The sequence below is a fragment of the Geotrypetes seraphini genome, chromosome 1 (assembly GCF_902459505.1).
Source record: "Geotrypetes seraphini chromosome 1, aGeoSer1.1, whole genome shotgun sequence".
Lineage (NCBI taxonomy): Eukaryota > Metazoa > Chordata > Amphibia > Gymnophiona > Dermophiidae > Geotrypetes > Geotrypetes seraphini.
In genome coordinates, this window is record NC_047084.1 from 67,883,867 (window position 1) to 67,899,335 (window position 15,469).

Consider the following 15,469-nt stretch of genomic DNA (forward strand, 5'->3'; position numbering starts at 1 on the left):
TAAAACAAGATCAGGAAATCCAAATTGGCCGCCACAATAGTGATTCTGGTGCCTAAAATGGCCCATGGAAAAAATATACAAACTCAAAAAATGTAGAGAAAGTGGGGAGACCTGATCCCTAACCCCAGAAATGTTTAAAAATGAATTTTAAGGACCCCCCCGCCCCCAATTTTTCCCATAGGCTGCAATAGCCTTACTCACTTTACCATGCTTCTGTGCTGGAGTTGCATAGGGAAACTTCTGATCAGAGGGGAGAGAAGATTTCTGCCTCAGACAAGCCTGGAGTCCAACAGATGGCTTGATTTTTCAAACTACCCTCCAGTTCCTGATGTGGAACTGGACCCTCAGATCCCACTGGAGCCACACAATATTGTGGGGGGGAGGAAAGAGTTCAGCCCCGATCCTGGATAAAACTGCCAACGGAATCACTCAATCTGCATTCAAGCCCACTGCAGACAGAACCTGGGGTGAGCTACTCAATCCTACTGCAGACAAACCTGGGGTGAGATTGCTCCCAAGGGTACAGATCCTGAGCTCTGTAAACTACTGATGCAGACTGGCCACACATGAATCATTTGAGGCATATATATGCCTGTGGGCTACAGACCTCAGCCCTAAGAGTCTGTATATTCTCACAGCTAGAGATGCCCTGTGGATTCCTCAGCAGCACTGAAAGCCTCCAACTGGATTAAAAAAACCCAAATAAAGTTTAAACTTGAGCAGAACAGACAGGCTCCCTACTCCTCGTTTGTAAAGAGTAAGACTGAGGGAGTGGAGCTCATCCCAGATAGATGGGAGGTGGAGCATGAAAACAAAACAGTGGGCTGTCTACAATCCTCACGGCTAATGAGGGTTTAACCTGCTGGTCAAGACTACCAGTCCCGTTGCACAAGAATGTATGCTCATGTTGCAATAATTGCTGTTGAAATCAGCCTCGAATTCTGCTTCGTTGGATTTGGCAGAATATAAGACCACATATAACGTAAGAAAAAGGAAGAAACTGTGCCAAATATAAAAATAACAAATGTAGCTATTAAATTTATTTCAGCTACAATGCATTACATTTTTAAAATAAATCAATAGAATATGAAAGACAGGCTTCACACAAGTAAGGAGTAGATAAATTTGTATACAAGTAAAAGTTTTTACAAACTATTTTCTGTTCATTTTTGGTTAATTTGATATACCTGTTTTAAGATCCTCTTTATAGACCCTTGATCCATTTTACTGGAGACTGCATCTTTCCTTAAACGGGCAGCTACAGTCCCCAAATAATCAAGTGAGGCTACTCTTAAAGCCATCTCAGTTGATTTGTTACTGAACTGATGAACCTAAAAGAGAATACAAAATATATTTATATTGCATATCCTTTTTTTGGTCAAAATAATGTTAAGCTTTTTTTTTTTTCAAATTGCACAAAGTGAACAGGAAGCATTGAGGTATATTTTCAAAACACTTAAGACACACAAAGGGTTCATAAGTTATTATGGTACTTTGTGTGCAGGGTTACCATAAGTCCGGGAAAATCTGGACATGTCCTCTTGTCTGTCTGGATGATTTTTCTTTTTTTAAATGGGCGGTTCTGTCCTAGTTTAGCCGGCTCTCCCAACTCTCCAATCTAGCTCCTCCCTGGCTGCTGCATTGAATCTACAGGCAGCCAGCAGCAACAATGAGGTGAGCCTGCTGCCATTGGTCTGCCCCAGAAGCTGCCTCTTTGCAGCAACTTCCTGTTCCCGCGTAGGTGAGATCTGCAGAGAGGTGGCTTCTGGGGCAGACTGATGGCAACAGGCTCACCTCATTGCTGCTGTCGGCTGCCTGTAGATTCGATGCAACGGCTGGGGAGGAGGTAGGTGGTGCAGTTGGGAGCAGAACAGAGAGATTGTGGTGGATCTTGCTGGGTGGTTTTGGATTGGTAATTCTTTCCTCCAATCAGCAAGAGTCGCTTTTCAGTGTGCTTCAGTGGTAGGAATTATGCAGATCCTGTCCAGGGTCAGAGAGAATTTCTCATTAGTTCTTCCCAGTGCAGGCTTAACTCAGGGTGTAGTTGGGTGAAGAGGGAGAAAGAGGCAGGTACTGGAAGGAGGGGGGAGGATTGAGAAAGATGGTGGATCCAGGGAGAGTTGCAGTACCATAGAGAGGGGCAAAAGAAAGAAGAAAGAGATATTGGTCCTGGGGTGGGGTACAGGAGAAAGGGTAAAGAAGGAAGAGAAGCTGGATGGTGGCAGAATATGGGGACAGGGATAGAAGAATGGCCTTGGAGGCAAGGGAAGGATGAATAGATAGGGATGGAAATGGGACTGATAGGGTGATGAGATGCAGTAGAGGGTAGATGAGGGATTAAAGAGTAGAGGATGGGAAAGGGGACTAAGGAAATGGATGAAAAGTGGGGGTGGGTGAATGGGACTGAGATCAGTGGGAGGAAGGCAGATCATGGTGATGATGGTGGCATGTGTATGATGGTGGGGAGGGGGGGGGGTGAGGTCGTAGGATCATGTGTCCTCTTTTTTGTCTCCACATATATGGTAACCCTATTTGTGCGTCTATGTGCTTTGAAAATGAGCCCCCTAGTGACACATTTCACGATATAACAAAGAAAAATATAACAAACATAAGAATAGCCATAATGGGTCAGACCAATGGTCCATTTAGCTCATCATCCTGTTTCCACAATGGCAAATCCAGTTCTTCCCAGTGCAGGCTTAACTCAGGGTGTGGTTAGGTGAAGAGGGAGAATCTTGATTATGGGATCTGACAGTCAAAAGCATTTTTAAAAAGAAAGCATTTCAACTTGTCCTAACCTCTTTAGTTTTTCCTCACACGAAAGGATTTCCACCCCCTTTATCATTTTGGTTGCTCTTCTTTGACCTTTTCAAATTCTGCTATATCTATTTTGAAATACAGCAACCAGAATTGAACACAATATTCAAGGTGAGGTTGCACCATGCAATACATGGGCATTTAAATATTCTTGGTTTTATTTACCATCCCTTGTATCCTATTTGCTTTTTTGACTGCCGCCGCACATTGAACAGAAGATTTCAGTGTATTGTCAACGGTGACACCTAGATCTTTTCCTTGGATGCTGATCCCTAAGGTGTATCACTTTATATTTGTCCACATAAATTTCATTTGCCATTTGAATGCACAGTCTTCCAATTTCCTAAATTCTTCCTGCAATTTAATTACCCTACTTGTTGCTCCAATTTCCAGATCATGTATAAATATTTTAAATAGAACTGGTCCCAGTACAGATCCCTGTGGCACTCCATTGTTCACTCTCCTCTGTTGAGAAAAACAGCCATTTAGCCCTACCCTGTTTTCTGTCCAATAACCAATTTCTATTCTATAACAGAACACTGCCTTCTACCCCACGATTCTAATTTTCTCAGATATCTCCTATGAGGAATTCTGTCAAAAGCTTTCTAAAAATCTAGATACCAACTCACCTTTATCCACATATTTATACACCGCATTTCCACTCCTTCCAGATGTTCCCATCCAGACAATAATTCCTTGACGTAAACCCCCATCCGAACAAAGTTAGTTTTTTAAAAAGTCTAGAACCATCAAAAACACAGCCAAAAACAAACCAAAAGGGCGCTATGAAAGGTGTGTGCTGGAAATAACAAGAGGAAAAGAATAAAGATTTGGGGGGGGGGGGGGTTGTTGGGTGGATGGGAGTTGGGGGGTTTGAGCTCTGTTGGGGTGCTGCTGGGGGTTTCTCAAAACACAAAAGTACTTATTGGGCTTTTTGTGACTTAGTACCTTTGCATCCTCCTGTTCCTGTTTCATGCCACTTATATGTTAGCTTGTTCACTGCTTTGTCATGATGTGCAATGTTTGCTTCTCGATGTTCTTATTTCAGTTGTATGTGCCCAATAAAGAAATATTATATTAAAAAAAAAAAAAAAGTCTAGAACCTTTGCTTTTGAATGAGCCCTCTCTATACCCATCTTAATATTAAATTGTACCATGTAGTGATCACTAGATGCCGGAAGATCACTCACTGTAACATCAGAAACACTTTCCCTATTTGTAAGCACTAAGTCCAATATGACCCTATCATGCGTGGGTTCCATTACCAACTGCTGAAATAATTCTCCTTGTAGAGAATCCAGGATCTCCCTACTTCTAGATAATCCCAATCAACATCCGGCATGTTAAAATCACCTATTATTTATTATAAAAATTTCTATCATGCTTATCAGCTAAGCAGGTAACAGTTAATACATACAAAAATAACAGACTTTACATTATAAGAACATAAGAATTTGCCTCCGCTGGGTCAGACCAAGGGTCCATTGAGCCCAGTGGTCCGCTCCTGCGGCTGCCCATCAGGTCCATGACCTGTAAGTGATCTTTTGTCTAACCCTTGGATTCCTACTTCCTTATATCCTGAAAACCCTCTTCTTCCCTCTTATCTTTGCCCTTTTTGCTCCTGTGTCCTCCCTTATCTGTAGCCCTCAATTCCCTTATCTTTCAGGAATTTATCTAGTCCCTCTTTGAAACCCCTTAATGTAGTCTGTCCTATTACATCTTCCGGGAGCGCATTCCAGGTATCCACCACCCCCTGAGTGAAGAAGAATTTTCTGGCATTGGTTTTAAATCTGTCCCCTTTCAATTTCTCTGAGTGCCCTCTTGTTTTTGTAGTTCCTAGTACGCTGAAGAACCTGTCCCTCTCCACTCTCTCTATACCTTTCATAATCTTCTAAGTCGCTATCATGTCACCTCTGAGTCTCCGCTTCTCCAGGGTGAAGAGCTCCAGCCTCTCTAACCTCTCAGCGTATGAAAGGTTCTCCATACCCTTAATCATTCGTGTCGCTCTCCTCTGGACCCTCTCAAGTATCGTCATATCCTTCTTAAGGTATGGCGAACAATATTGGACACAGTACTCCAGGTGCGGGCGCACCATCGCCCTATACAGTGGTAGGATGACTTCCTTCGTTCTTGTTGCAATACCCTTCTTGATAATACCCAATATTCTGTTTGCTTTCTTCGAGGCTGCCACGCATTGCGCCGTTGGTTTCATTGTTGTATCCACCAACACTCCCAAGTCCTTTTCAAGGTTACTTTCCCCCAGTACCAGCCCCCCCATTTTGTAGCTGAACATCGGGTTCTTTTTCCCTAATGCATGACCTTGCATTTCTCTATATTGAAGCTCATCTGCCATTTGTTCGCCCACTCCTCCAATGTTGTCAGATCTCTTTGTAGTTCATCACATTTCATTATAGTTTTAACCCTGCTACAGAGTTTAGTGTCATCTGCGAATTTTATAACTTCACACTTTGTCCCTGCTTCCAGGTCATTTATAAATACATTGAACAGCAGCGGCCCGAGTGGGACACCGCTCGTTACCCTTCTCCAGCCCGAGTAGTGGCTCTTCACTGCAACCCTTTGCTTTCTGTCTGCCAACCAGAAGCTGGGCTTCAACGCAAAGAAGTGTAAGGTGATGCATCTCGGCAGCAGAAATCCATGCAGAACATACACCTTGAATGGAGAAACACTAGCTACGACCTCAGAAGAATGGGACTTGGGAGTAATCATCAGTGCAGACATGAAGGCTGCCAAACAAGTAGAGAAGGCCTCATCCAAGGCAAGGCGGATGATGGGATGTATCAATAGAAGCTTCGTCAGCCATAAACCTGAAGTCATAATGCCACTGTACAGAACCATGGTGAGACCTCATCTGGAGTACTGTGTGCAATTCTGGAGGCCACATTACCGTAAAGATGTACTTCGAGCTGAGTCAGTCCAGCGAATGGCCACTAGGATGGTCTCCGGACTCAAGGGTCTCTCATACGAGGAAAGACTGGGCAAGTTGCAGCTCTACTCTCTAGAGGAGCGCAGGGAGAGGGGTGACATGATTGAGACATTTAAGTACGTCACAGGTCGTGTCGAGGTGGAAAACGACATATTCTTTCCTAAGGGACCTTCAGTCACAAGGGGGCACCCGCTCAAACTCAGAGGAGGGAGATTTGGTGGTGACACCAGGAAGTATTTCTTTACAGAAAGGGTGGTGGATCACTGGAACAAACTACCGGTGCACGTGATCAAGGCCACTAGCGTGCTTGACTTTAAGAATAAATGGGACATCCACGTGTGATCTCTACGTGGGTCGAGCAGCACTCTAACTTAATGGTGTGGGACAGTAGAGTGGGTAGCCTAGAGTGGGTAGGCTTTAGCCCTTTTCTGCTGTCATCTTTCTATGTTTCTAACCCGTCTATGTACGTCCCTTTCCACCCTGTGGTTCCAGTTTCCTAAGTAGCTGCTCATGAGGTACCTTGTCAAAGGCTTTTTGAGAGTCGAGATATATGATGTCTATGGGGTCCCCTTTGTCAATCTGGCTGTTTATCCCTTCAAAGAAGTGTAGTAAGTTTGTTTGGCATGATCTTCCTTTGCAGAAGCCATGCTGGCTCGTTTTCATTAGTCTATTTCTTTCTATATGCTCACAGATACTGTCTTATCAGTGCTTCTACCATCCTACCCGGCACTGAAGTCAAACTCACCGGTCTGTAGTTTCCTGGATAACCTCTCGAGCCCTTTTTGAAGATAGATGTGACATTTGCTATTTTCCAATCCTCCGGGATCACCCCTATTTTCAAGGACAGGTTGCAAACTTTTTAGAGTGTCTCTGCTATTTCGGTTTTCAGTTCCTTTAGTACCCTTGGGTGGATCCCGTCCGGGCTTGGGGATTTGTCGATTTTCAACCTGTCTATCTGTCGGAGGACATCTTGAAGGCTTACCTCTAACGTCGATAGCTTTTCTTCTGGATCTCCTTTAAAGAATTCTTCAGTTTCTGATATATTGGATGTGTCCTCGCTTGTGAAGACTGATGAGAAGAACATGTTTAATCTGTCAGCCACCTCCTCTTCCCCCCTTATCGCTCCTTTGATGTCTCCATCGCCGGTTACTTCCCTTTAATATATCTGAAGAAGGATTTGAAATTTCCTGCTTCTTTGGCCAGTCTCTCTTCGTATTCTCTTTTTGCTTTTCTTACCACTCGGTGACATTCTTTCTGATGTTCCCTGTGCTCTTTCCAGTTTTCCTTGGTTTTGTCCCTTTTCCACTTCCGGAATGATTGTTTCTTGCCCCGTATCGCATCCAGACACTCAAAGACACTCATTAAAAGACCATCATCTTGTATTCTAATCATATAGGAGTGCTATATTCTCTAACTTCAAAACGATCAAAAAAAAGCTCTCACAAATAAGCTGGTCTTTAACAGTTTCTTAAATGACCTGAAATCTGCATATGTTCTCAATGTCCCTTTCAGTGTATTCTAAAGTCTTGGACCTGCTAAAGATAAAGCAGCCCTGCTATTTTTTTAATAATGTACCTCTTACACCTTTTCCTCAATTAATCTCATAGTTGAATCAGAGTGTAAATTTCGATTTGAAGTGTACCTTTTCAAAATTTGGACAAGATACCATAAAGCAAGAACTGACGTAGCCATTCTGAAGCGGGGTGGCCCTGGCAGCAGCGCAGACAGCACGCTCCTACCGGCCCATACACCGCTGGACCAACAGGCTTAAGGGGCACTTAAAAAGGTCCTGCGGGGTGGGGGGGGGGTGTTTTAAAAGGAATGGCCGGTGTGCGGGCGGTGTTTTAAAAAGAAGGGCGGGTGGTATTTTAAAAAGGTACTGGGGAGAGGGAAGGGAGTTGTCATCTTCACTCCATAAGATGCACCCCCTTTTTTGGAGGTAGAAAAAGTGCATCTTATGGAACGAAAAATACAGTATTCAACATTCCCTCTTTCCAAATTGATCCACAGTACCTCTTCCTTGCCCTGTAGATCCAACAATTGTGTGGCTTTAATATGATCTAACATATAACACTACTTTCTCTCCTTTTCTTCCAACCCTGTCTTTCCTGTACAGATTATAACCTGGTATAACTACATCCAAGTCATGAGTCTCTGTGATCCACATCTCTGTGATCACCACTATATCCAACTCATCTTCTTCCATCACAGCTTCTAGATCCAAAATTTTGTTTTCCATACTTAGAGCATTAGTATATACTGCTTTCCACACATTTCCCCCTTTTCCCATCCGTGTAGAGGTATTCAGTGATTTACTTACATGAGGGCTTATACTCACCTGGGGGCTTTGATCACTCTGCCCCATCACTTCTAGTTTAAAGCCCTCTTCAGCAGATTAGCCAGCCTGCTTCCAAAGACCCTTCTTTCCTTCTTTGATAGATACATACCAACCCTGCTCAATAGTCCTTGGAAAATCATCCCATGGTCCAGGAAGCCAAAACGCTCTCGATGACACTATCTACGTAGCCAGGCATTTATCTCCAGGATGCAAGCTTTTCTGCCCTAGCCTTTACCCTTGACAGAGAGGATGAACGAGAATACCACCTGTGCATCTGCTTCACCTTCTCTCTCAGCACCATGAAGTCACTTTTGATATGTTCACAGGGGTACCTGGCAGTATCATTAATGCCAACATGGATGAGCAGCTTCAGATAATAGTCATCAGGCTTGATAAGTCTTGGCAAATTCTCTGTAACATCTTGGACTTTGGCATCAGGCAGACAGCATACCTCCCAGGACATCATGTCTGATCTGCAGATGTTCGCTTCTATACCCCTCAGAAGGGAATCGTCAGCCACCACTACCTTACGCCTCCTAGTGGTCACAGATCCAGTAATTTTGGGGATTTCAAGATTTGGTCCTTACTCTTCCTGGGATGCTCTCATCTGCTCCACTTTTAGGGCTGCATACCAGTTCTTCAGTTCACTAATAGGTGGAATCACAATACCAATCTTGCAGGGTTCCGCAATCTAAGTCCAGCTGTTTTCCCTCAGCACAGCCTCTTCTTCTCCACTGCTGGAAATCTTTGATGCCTCATGAACCATTTCACCAATGTACCTTTCATTCTCATGGATGCTTCTGTCTTGCCACTTCCTCTCTCAGTTCCTTTACTTCCTTCATGAGGGATTCAAGCTGTAGACAGCTTGCACAAGGAACCACTTCCTCTGGTTGGGTAACATTTTCTGTCTGCACAGAGACAGAAGATGCAATCTAAGCAGTAGCTTTGGTTACATGATGTTTCCCAGCGATACTTTGGTTGCAGAAGTACTTACACCTAGAAGAAAAAAGAAAGAACAGAAAAATTCTACCAAAGCAATGCCCTATTCCTGATTGGCTGAAGAGCCTATAAATCAGAAAGCTGTGCCTTTGGAGGAGCGGGAGGGAATTAACACGAAACAGAGACCTTCCTCAATAGCTACCTGTGCCCTAATAATAATTTTTTTTTAATAATAATTTATTTCTTATATACCGCCAAAGCCATAGTAGTTTGAGGCGATTTACAATGAAGAAGGACTGGACAATCAGCGAAATGTTACAATGGTACAATCAGAGAAACTAGGTACCAGAGAAAATTGGAGCAATCGGGAAAAATGGTACAATTAGCGAAAATGGTACAATCGGAGAAAGATGGAGCAATCAGAGAAGTAGGTACAATCAGAGCAAAAAAGGTACAGTAAAGAAGGTCAAGACAATCTGCATAAAGGTTAAATCTAAGAATGTAGGTATAACAAAGGGGGTACAGACAGTGGATAGGCATTTAGGTAAAAAACAGAGAGGTACAATCAGCCAATGAAGATGCAGTTTAATGGGAAGCAGAACATGGTGAGATAAAAGGGGCCATGGGTAGGGCATAGAGGACTTAGGTTGTAAATCTGGTAAATAGATTAGTTTTTAGTAGTTTCCTGAAGTTTAGGTAGGATGAGGCGCATGAGATGATGTGGGCCAGCCAGTTATTGAGCTGACCTGCTTGAAAGGCAAGAGTTCTATTTAGATATCTGATCCCATGCCCTGAAATGCAACCTAAAATACTGATCTAGACTAAAACACTTTTTTGTATGAAACCCCAACAGAGACTCTAAAGGCTACACTATTGCATAGCTGATTTTGCTGATCTAAAAAAGACTACCACGATGAAATAACCTACTAAAACCCGTTTACCTTTCCCAAGCCGGAATGCCAGCAGGCAAGACACTCCAATGGATGTTACTTCTCCTTAGCAGAGCACATCCTCCCTCAGTACCTCTTCAGGTGTGGGGAAAGGGTGAGTTTCCAGATATGGTGAGAGGGTTTGGGGGTTAGGTGTTTCTGGTTTTTGGAGACTGTCCTTGTTAAGATCAGCTGGGGGAATGTGGAGGGTAATTCAAGAGTAGTAAAAGAGTAATATGTTTCAGGTTTGTGGAGATTGTTCTTGTTAAGATCAGCTAGGGAAATTTGGAGGGTAATTTAAGAGTAGTATAAGAGTAATTTGAGCCTAGGAATGGGTGGGATGTGGGAAGGGTAGGTGGGCAGAGGCAGACAGTAGTTCACAGTTTGATAAGAAAACTATCTTTAATGCTGAGCCTCTACAACCTTTAATGCTAAGCAATGATTTTTTCAGCAACAAATAACTGAGCAACAAAAATGGTCAAGGGACTGGAGGAGTTGACGTACAATGAGAGGCTAGACAAACTGGGCCTCTTCTCCCTTGAAAAGAGGAGACAGAGAGGACATGATCAAAACATTCAAGATATTGACTTAGTAGAGAGAGAGATTGTTCACCCTCTCCAAGGTAAAGAGAACGAGAGGGCACTTACTAAAGTTAAAAGGGGATAGATTCCGTACAAACATAAAGAAGTTCTTCTTCACCCAGAGAGTGGTAGAAATCTGGAACGCTCTTCCAGAGGCTGTTATAGGGAAAAGCACCCTTCAGGGATTCAAGAAAAGGTTAGATAAGTTCCTGCTGGACCAGAACATATGCAGGTAAGGCTAGACTAGAGAATGACATAGTGACAAAATTCATCACCTTTCCCGTCCCCGCAGATAACCGCGGGAAACCATCTTCATGTCATTCTTTAAGGAGAGAGGGAAGAATCAGAGTATAATTGGGCACAACCACTGACCCGCAAGCTTTGCTTTGAAGAATGCTGGTGTAGAAGGACCGAGGTTGAATTAGACACTAGAAAATGACATGGGATTATTTCCCGCGGTTATCCGCGGGGACGGGAACGGTGATGAATTTTGTCACCGTGTCATAGACTCAAATAGGGCACTGGTCTTGACCTAAGGGCTACCGCGCGATTAGACTGCTGGGTATGATGGACCACTGGTCTGATCCAGCAGCGGCAATTCTTATGTTCTTATATGACACTATCTCCTACTCAAGAGAGCTACTCATAAGCAATCTCAAGTGGTTTATCATGCCTAACTCTACAACGTTAATCAATCCCACTGGTCTACTATACACATTGTTGCCTATGTCTGTGACCATATATCTTAACTGCTGTTGCTCAGTAACTTGCATAATTCCTCAGTGAGGCCAAAAACTTTAAGCCATTCTTTCGATATATTAAGGCAAGGGTGTCCAACCTGCAGGCCGCATGCGGCCCCGTAAAGAATTTTGTGCGGCTCCACTTGCACTCGAGGACAATGCGATGTTTTCCTTCTGCTGCCCCCAGCTGTTTTAACGTCTTGCTGACTCCCTCCTCCGTCTTGCAGCGTTCACTCAGTTGCGGGCAGCGGCTCTTACGTGCCTCCTGTTGTTGACCTGGAAGCGTTCCCTCTGATGTCGTGACACCAGAGGGAACACTTCCAGATCAGCCACAGGAAGCACGTAGGAGCCGCTGCCCGCGGCTTTGAGTGAACGCTGCAAGATGGAGGAGAGAGTAGGAAAAAGTTAAACATCCGTGGCCCAGAAGGGAGAAAAGGAGACGGGCGTGTTAGGGGAACGCTTCCAGATCAGCCGCAGGAGGCGCGTGGTAGCCGATGCCTGCGGCTTTGAGTGAACACCTCAAGACGGAGGAGGGAGCAAGAAAAAGGTAAACATCCGCGGCCCAGAAGGGAGAAGGGTGTGAGACTTGAGAGGGAGGGAGCATAAACTTAGGAAAAATGATGGCAGGAAGAAGGGAGGGGCATGAACTTAGGACACAGAATGAAAGGAAAGATAGAGGGGAGCATGAGCCATAAGATGGAAGAATGGAGTGAATGAGGGAAAGAGATGCAGAGGTGAGGGAGATAATAGAAAGGGAGAATTGGGTGTCAGAGAGGGAAAGAGATGGTGCAATTGGGGAGATAAAAAAAAAGGAGAACTGTTGGGCAGAGAGAGGAGGGACGGAAACAGAGAGAATTATTGGACATGGTGGTGGGAGAGGAGTGAGGTAGAGATGCATGGGTGCAAAGAGAAGGGCAAGAACATGCTGGGCCGAGGAAGCCTCCTGGATGTTGTGGGTTTTTTTGGGGGGGAGGGTATTAAAAGAAGTGCCAGATTGGGCCTGGGGGGAGAGCTTATGGGGCCAGAAACAAAGGACAGAGAGAGAGATGGTGTGCAATGGTCTGAAGGGAGAGAAGTTGGACCTGGGGTGGTGTGGAGGAAGAGGAAAAGAGATACTTGAAGGGAGAACTGTTGGCAAGAGAAAGGAAGAAATGGTGGACCTGGGGAAGGGAGGCAGGCAGACAGGGAGAGAGATGGGATGGGGGCAGTTGGGAAGAGAAAGGAAGAGAAGTTGGATCTAGGGATGGGAGGGAGGGAGAAATGTTAGGCCTGTGGATGGAAGGCAGAGAGAAGCAGCATCTCTCTTTTTTTCTCCATTTCATTGTTCAGCATCAAGGGGGGAGAGAAGAAAAACAGAAAAGAGTGGGAGCAAAATGTTGGACCATGGAGATAGAGGAGGAAAGATGGAACCATGGAAGGGCAGGAGGGAAGAGAGCTGGGATAAGATGATGCTAGGGATGGAAAGAAAGGGACAGGGAATTATAGCCTGACCAGTGGAGAGAGGGGCAGGGAGTTATAGCCTGACCAGTGGAGAGAGGAAGGGGGATTCTGAAAGTGGTGAGCAATGTGGATGAGGTCAAAAGGGAGATGACGAGTGAGAGAGCAGCGAGTACAGTGGTAGAAATGTGGTAATGGGGAGTAAATAGAAGGGAATAGGAGGCTGGGAAAAGAGTGAGATGGGAAATGGGAGAGCTAGGGACTGAGAGAAGATTGAGAATTGAGAGGTAGCTGAACATTTAAAAAGAAGAAGGGTGAGAAAGAAGGCAAGATTTGAGTGGACAGAGGCAGAAAAGAAAAAGTTAAGAAAGCTGAAAGGGAAAAATCAATACGTTGGAGATAGGCATAAGAAGGAAACGGAACGACAGAAGAGCAGAAAAAAATGGACAGCAGACACTGAAAAGAGAATTAGTTGAAGATAGAGAAAAAGCAGAAAGAGAAACTGGGAAAACAAAACATCCAAACAACAAGGTAGGAAAAAATTGTTTTATTTTGAATTTATTAACTGGAATATGTTCGCTTTGGGATATGTGCATCACAATTATTTTTGTATTCAGTGGTGTAGTCATATACAGCTGATTTGGGGGAGGGACTGGAGCCCAAAATTAGTGGATGGGCACCAAAGTTTCTACCCCGCCTGAGTGCAATTTATAAATACTTGAGTTAATGGAGATTCCCAAGCCCTGCCAACTGAAGACATCTTCCTCCAGTCTGGCAACTCAAACTCTCCAAGCTTTGCAGCCAGTGGCAATATCCTCAAGCTGCCACTGCTTTCATGCATGCATGAAAGCCGGAGGGGGGGGGGGAAGGGAGGAGGGAAGGCAACAGCTCTGCAATATTGCTGCCAGCTGCAGAACTTGGGAAGTTGGAGGGGGAGGAGGTGGCCATCAGTTGGTGAGGCTTGGGGATCCCTACTAGCTACAGCAGGGGAGATATTCATTTTAAGGGAACCTAAGCTCAAAGTGGGAGGCCCAAAAAAGCAGTAATATTTACCGTGATTAAACGACACTCCATGTGCGCTGCTGACAGCTGATTCAGCATCCCCGCTCTGATGAGGCTCACCTCTGAAGACGCTCACCGTAGCTGTAATAGAAGTGAATGGGAGAACCTGGAGCGCGCATCCCTGATCATCAAGAGTGGGGATGCGGAAGCCTGTGGCTGCTCCCACTGTCAGCGGTGCACATGGAGGGATCACTCGGTCAGGGTAAGTATTACTGCTTTTTTGAGTTCCTCTCCACAGTGTCCCTTTAATGAAGGTTTATTATTAGATATATACATCTTCTATATTAGTAATTACAGATTTGGGACCTGCTCAACCTTTTTTTTGTTCATTGGCTAGTGTTAGTGCGGCCCCAGAAAATTTTTTTTCGGTCAACGCAGCCCAGGGAAGCCAAAAGGTTGGACACCCCTGTATTAAGGGGAAACAACCTGCAAAGGAAGCAGTGGGGCCGTTAGATGACCAGGGAATAAAGGGAGTACTAAAGGAGGACAAAGCCATCGCTGACAAACTGAACACGTTTTTTGCGTCTGTATTTACTGAAGAGGATATATCCAATATACCGGAAGCCGACAGGCTATGCACAGGAAATGAAGACTGGAAACTGACAGGGACGACGGTCAGTCTAGAAGAGGTATGCAGACAAATTGATAGACTTAAAAATGATAAATCCTTGGGACCGGACGGCATCCACTCAAGGATAATCAAGGAACTGAAAGGGGTTATAGCTGGCTCCAACTAATAGCCAATCTGTCGATCAAATCAGGAAAGATTCCGGAACACTGGAAAATGGCAAATGTTACGCCCATCTTCAAGAAAGGTTCGAAAGGAAATCTGGGAAACTACAGACCAGTGAGTCTGACTTCGGTACCGGAAAAGATGGTAGAGGCGCTGATAAAGGACCGCATCATCGATCACCTTGATGGACATAAACTGATGAGGACCAGCCAGCACGGCTTCAGCAAAGGAAGATCTTGCTTGAAGGAGTAAATGGGAAGATAGACAAGGTTGACCCAGTCAACATCGTATATCTGGATTTTCAGAAGGCGTTCGACAAGGTTCCACATGAACGTCTACTTCGAAAAATTGCGAGCCATGGAATCGAGGGTGATATACTCACATGGATTAAAAACTGGTTGGTGGATAGGAAACAGAGAGTGGGGGTGAATGGACAATACTCGGACTGGAAAAGCGTCACGAGTGGAGTGCTGCAGGGATCGGTGCTCAGGCCTGTGCTCTTCCACATATTTATAAACGACCTAGAAATTAGCACGACGAATGAGGTGATTAAATTTGCGGACGATACAAAGTTATTCAGAGTAGTGAGGACACGGGATTATGAAGTCCTACAAAGAGACATAAATATGCTCGAGGAATGGGTTGCAAAATGGAAAATGAGGTTCAACGTGGATAAGTGGAAGGTGATGCATGTTGGTAACAAAAATCATATGCACGAATACAGGATGTCCGGTGTTATACTTGGAGAGAGCCCCCAGGAATATGCTCGAGGAATGGGTCACGAAATGGCAAATGAGGTTCAACGTGGATAAGTGGAAGGTGATGCATGTCGGCAACAAAAATCATATGCACGAATACAGGATGTCCGGTATTATACTTGGAGAAAGCCCCCAGGAAAGAGACTTGGGAGTACTTGTAAACAAGTCAATGAAACCATACGTGCAATGTG

At 44.6% G+C, this 15,469-nt stretch overlaps 1 protein-coding gene across 1 annotated transcript in view; it reads right to left on the minus strand.

Annotated features, from left to right (window-relative positions):
- NIPBL (NIPBL cohesin loading factor) overlaps positions 1 to 15,469 on the minus strand; it is a 1,354,860-nt gene that overhangs the window by 410,498 nt on the left and 928,893 nt on the right. The window contains 1 exon segment of the mRNA XM_033932779.1: positions 1,188 to 1,331. Coding sequence (XP_033788670.1) covers positions 1,188 to 1,331 — 144 coding nt within the window.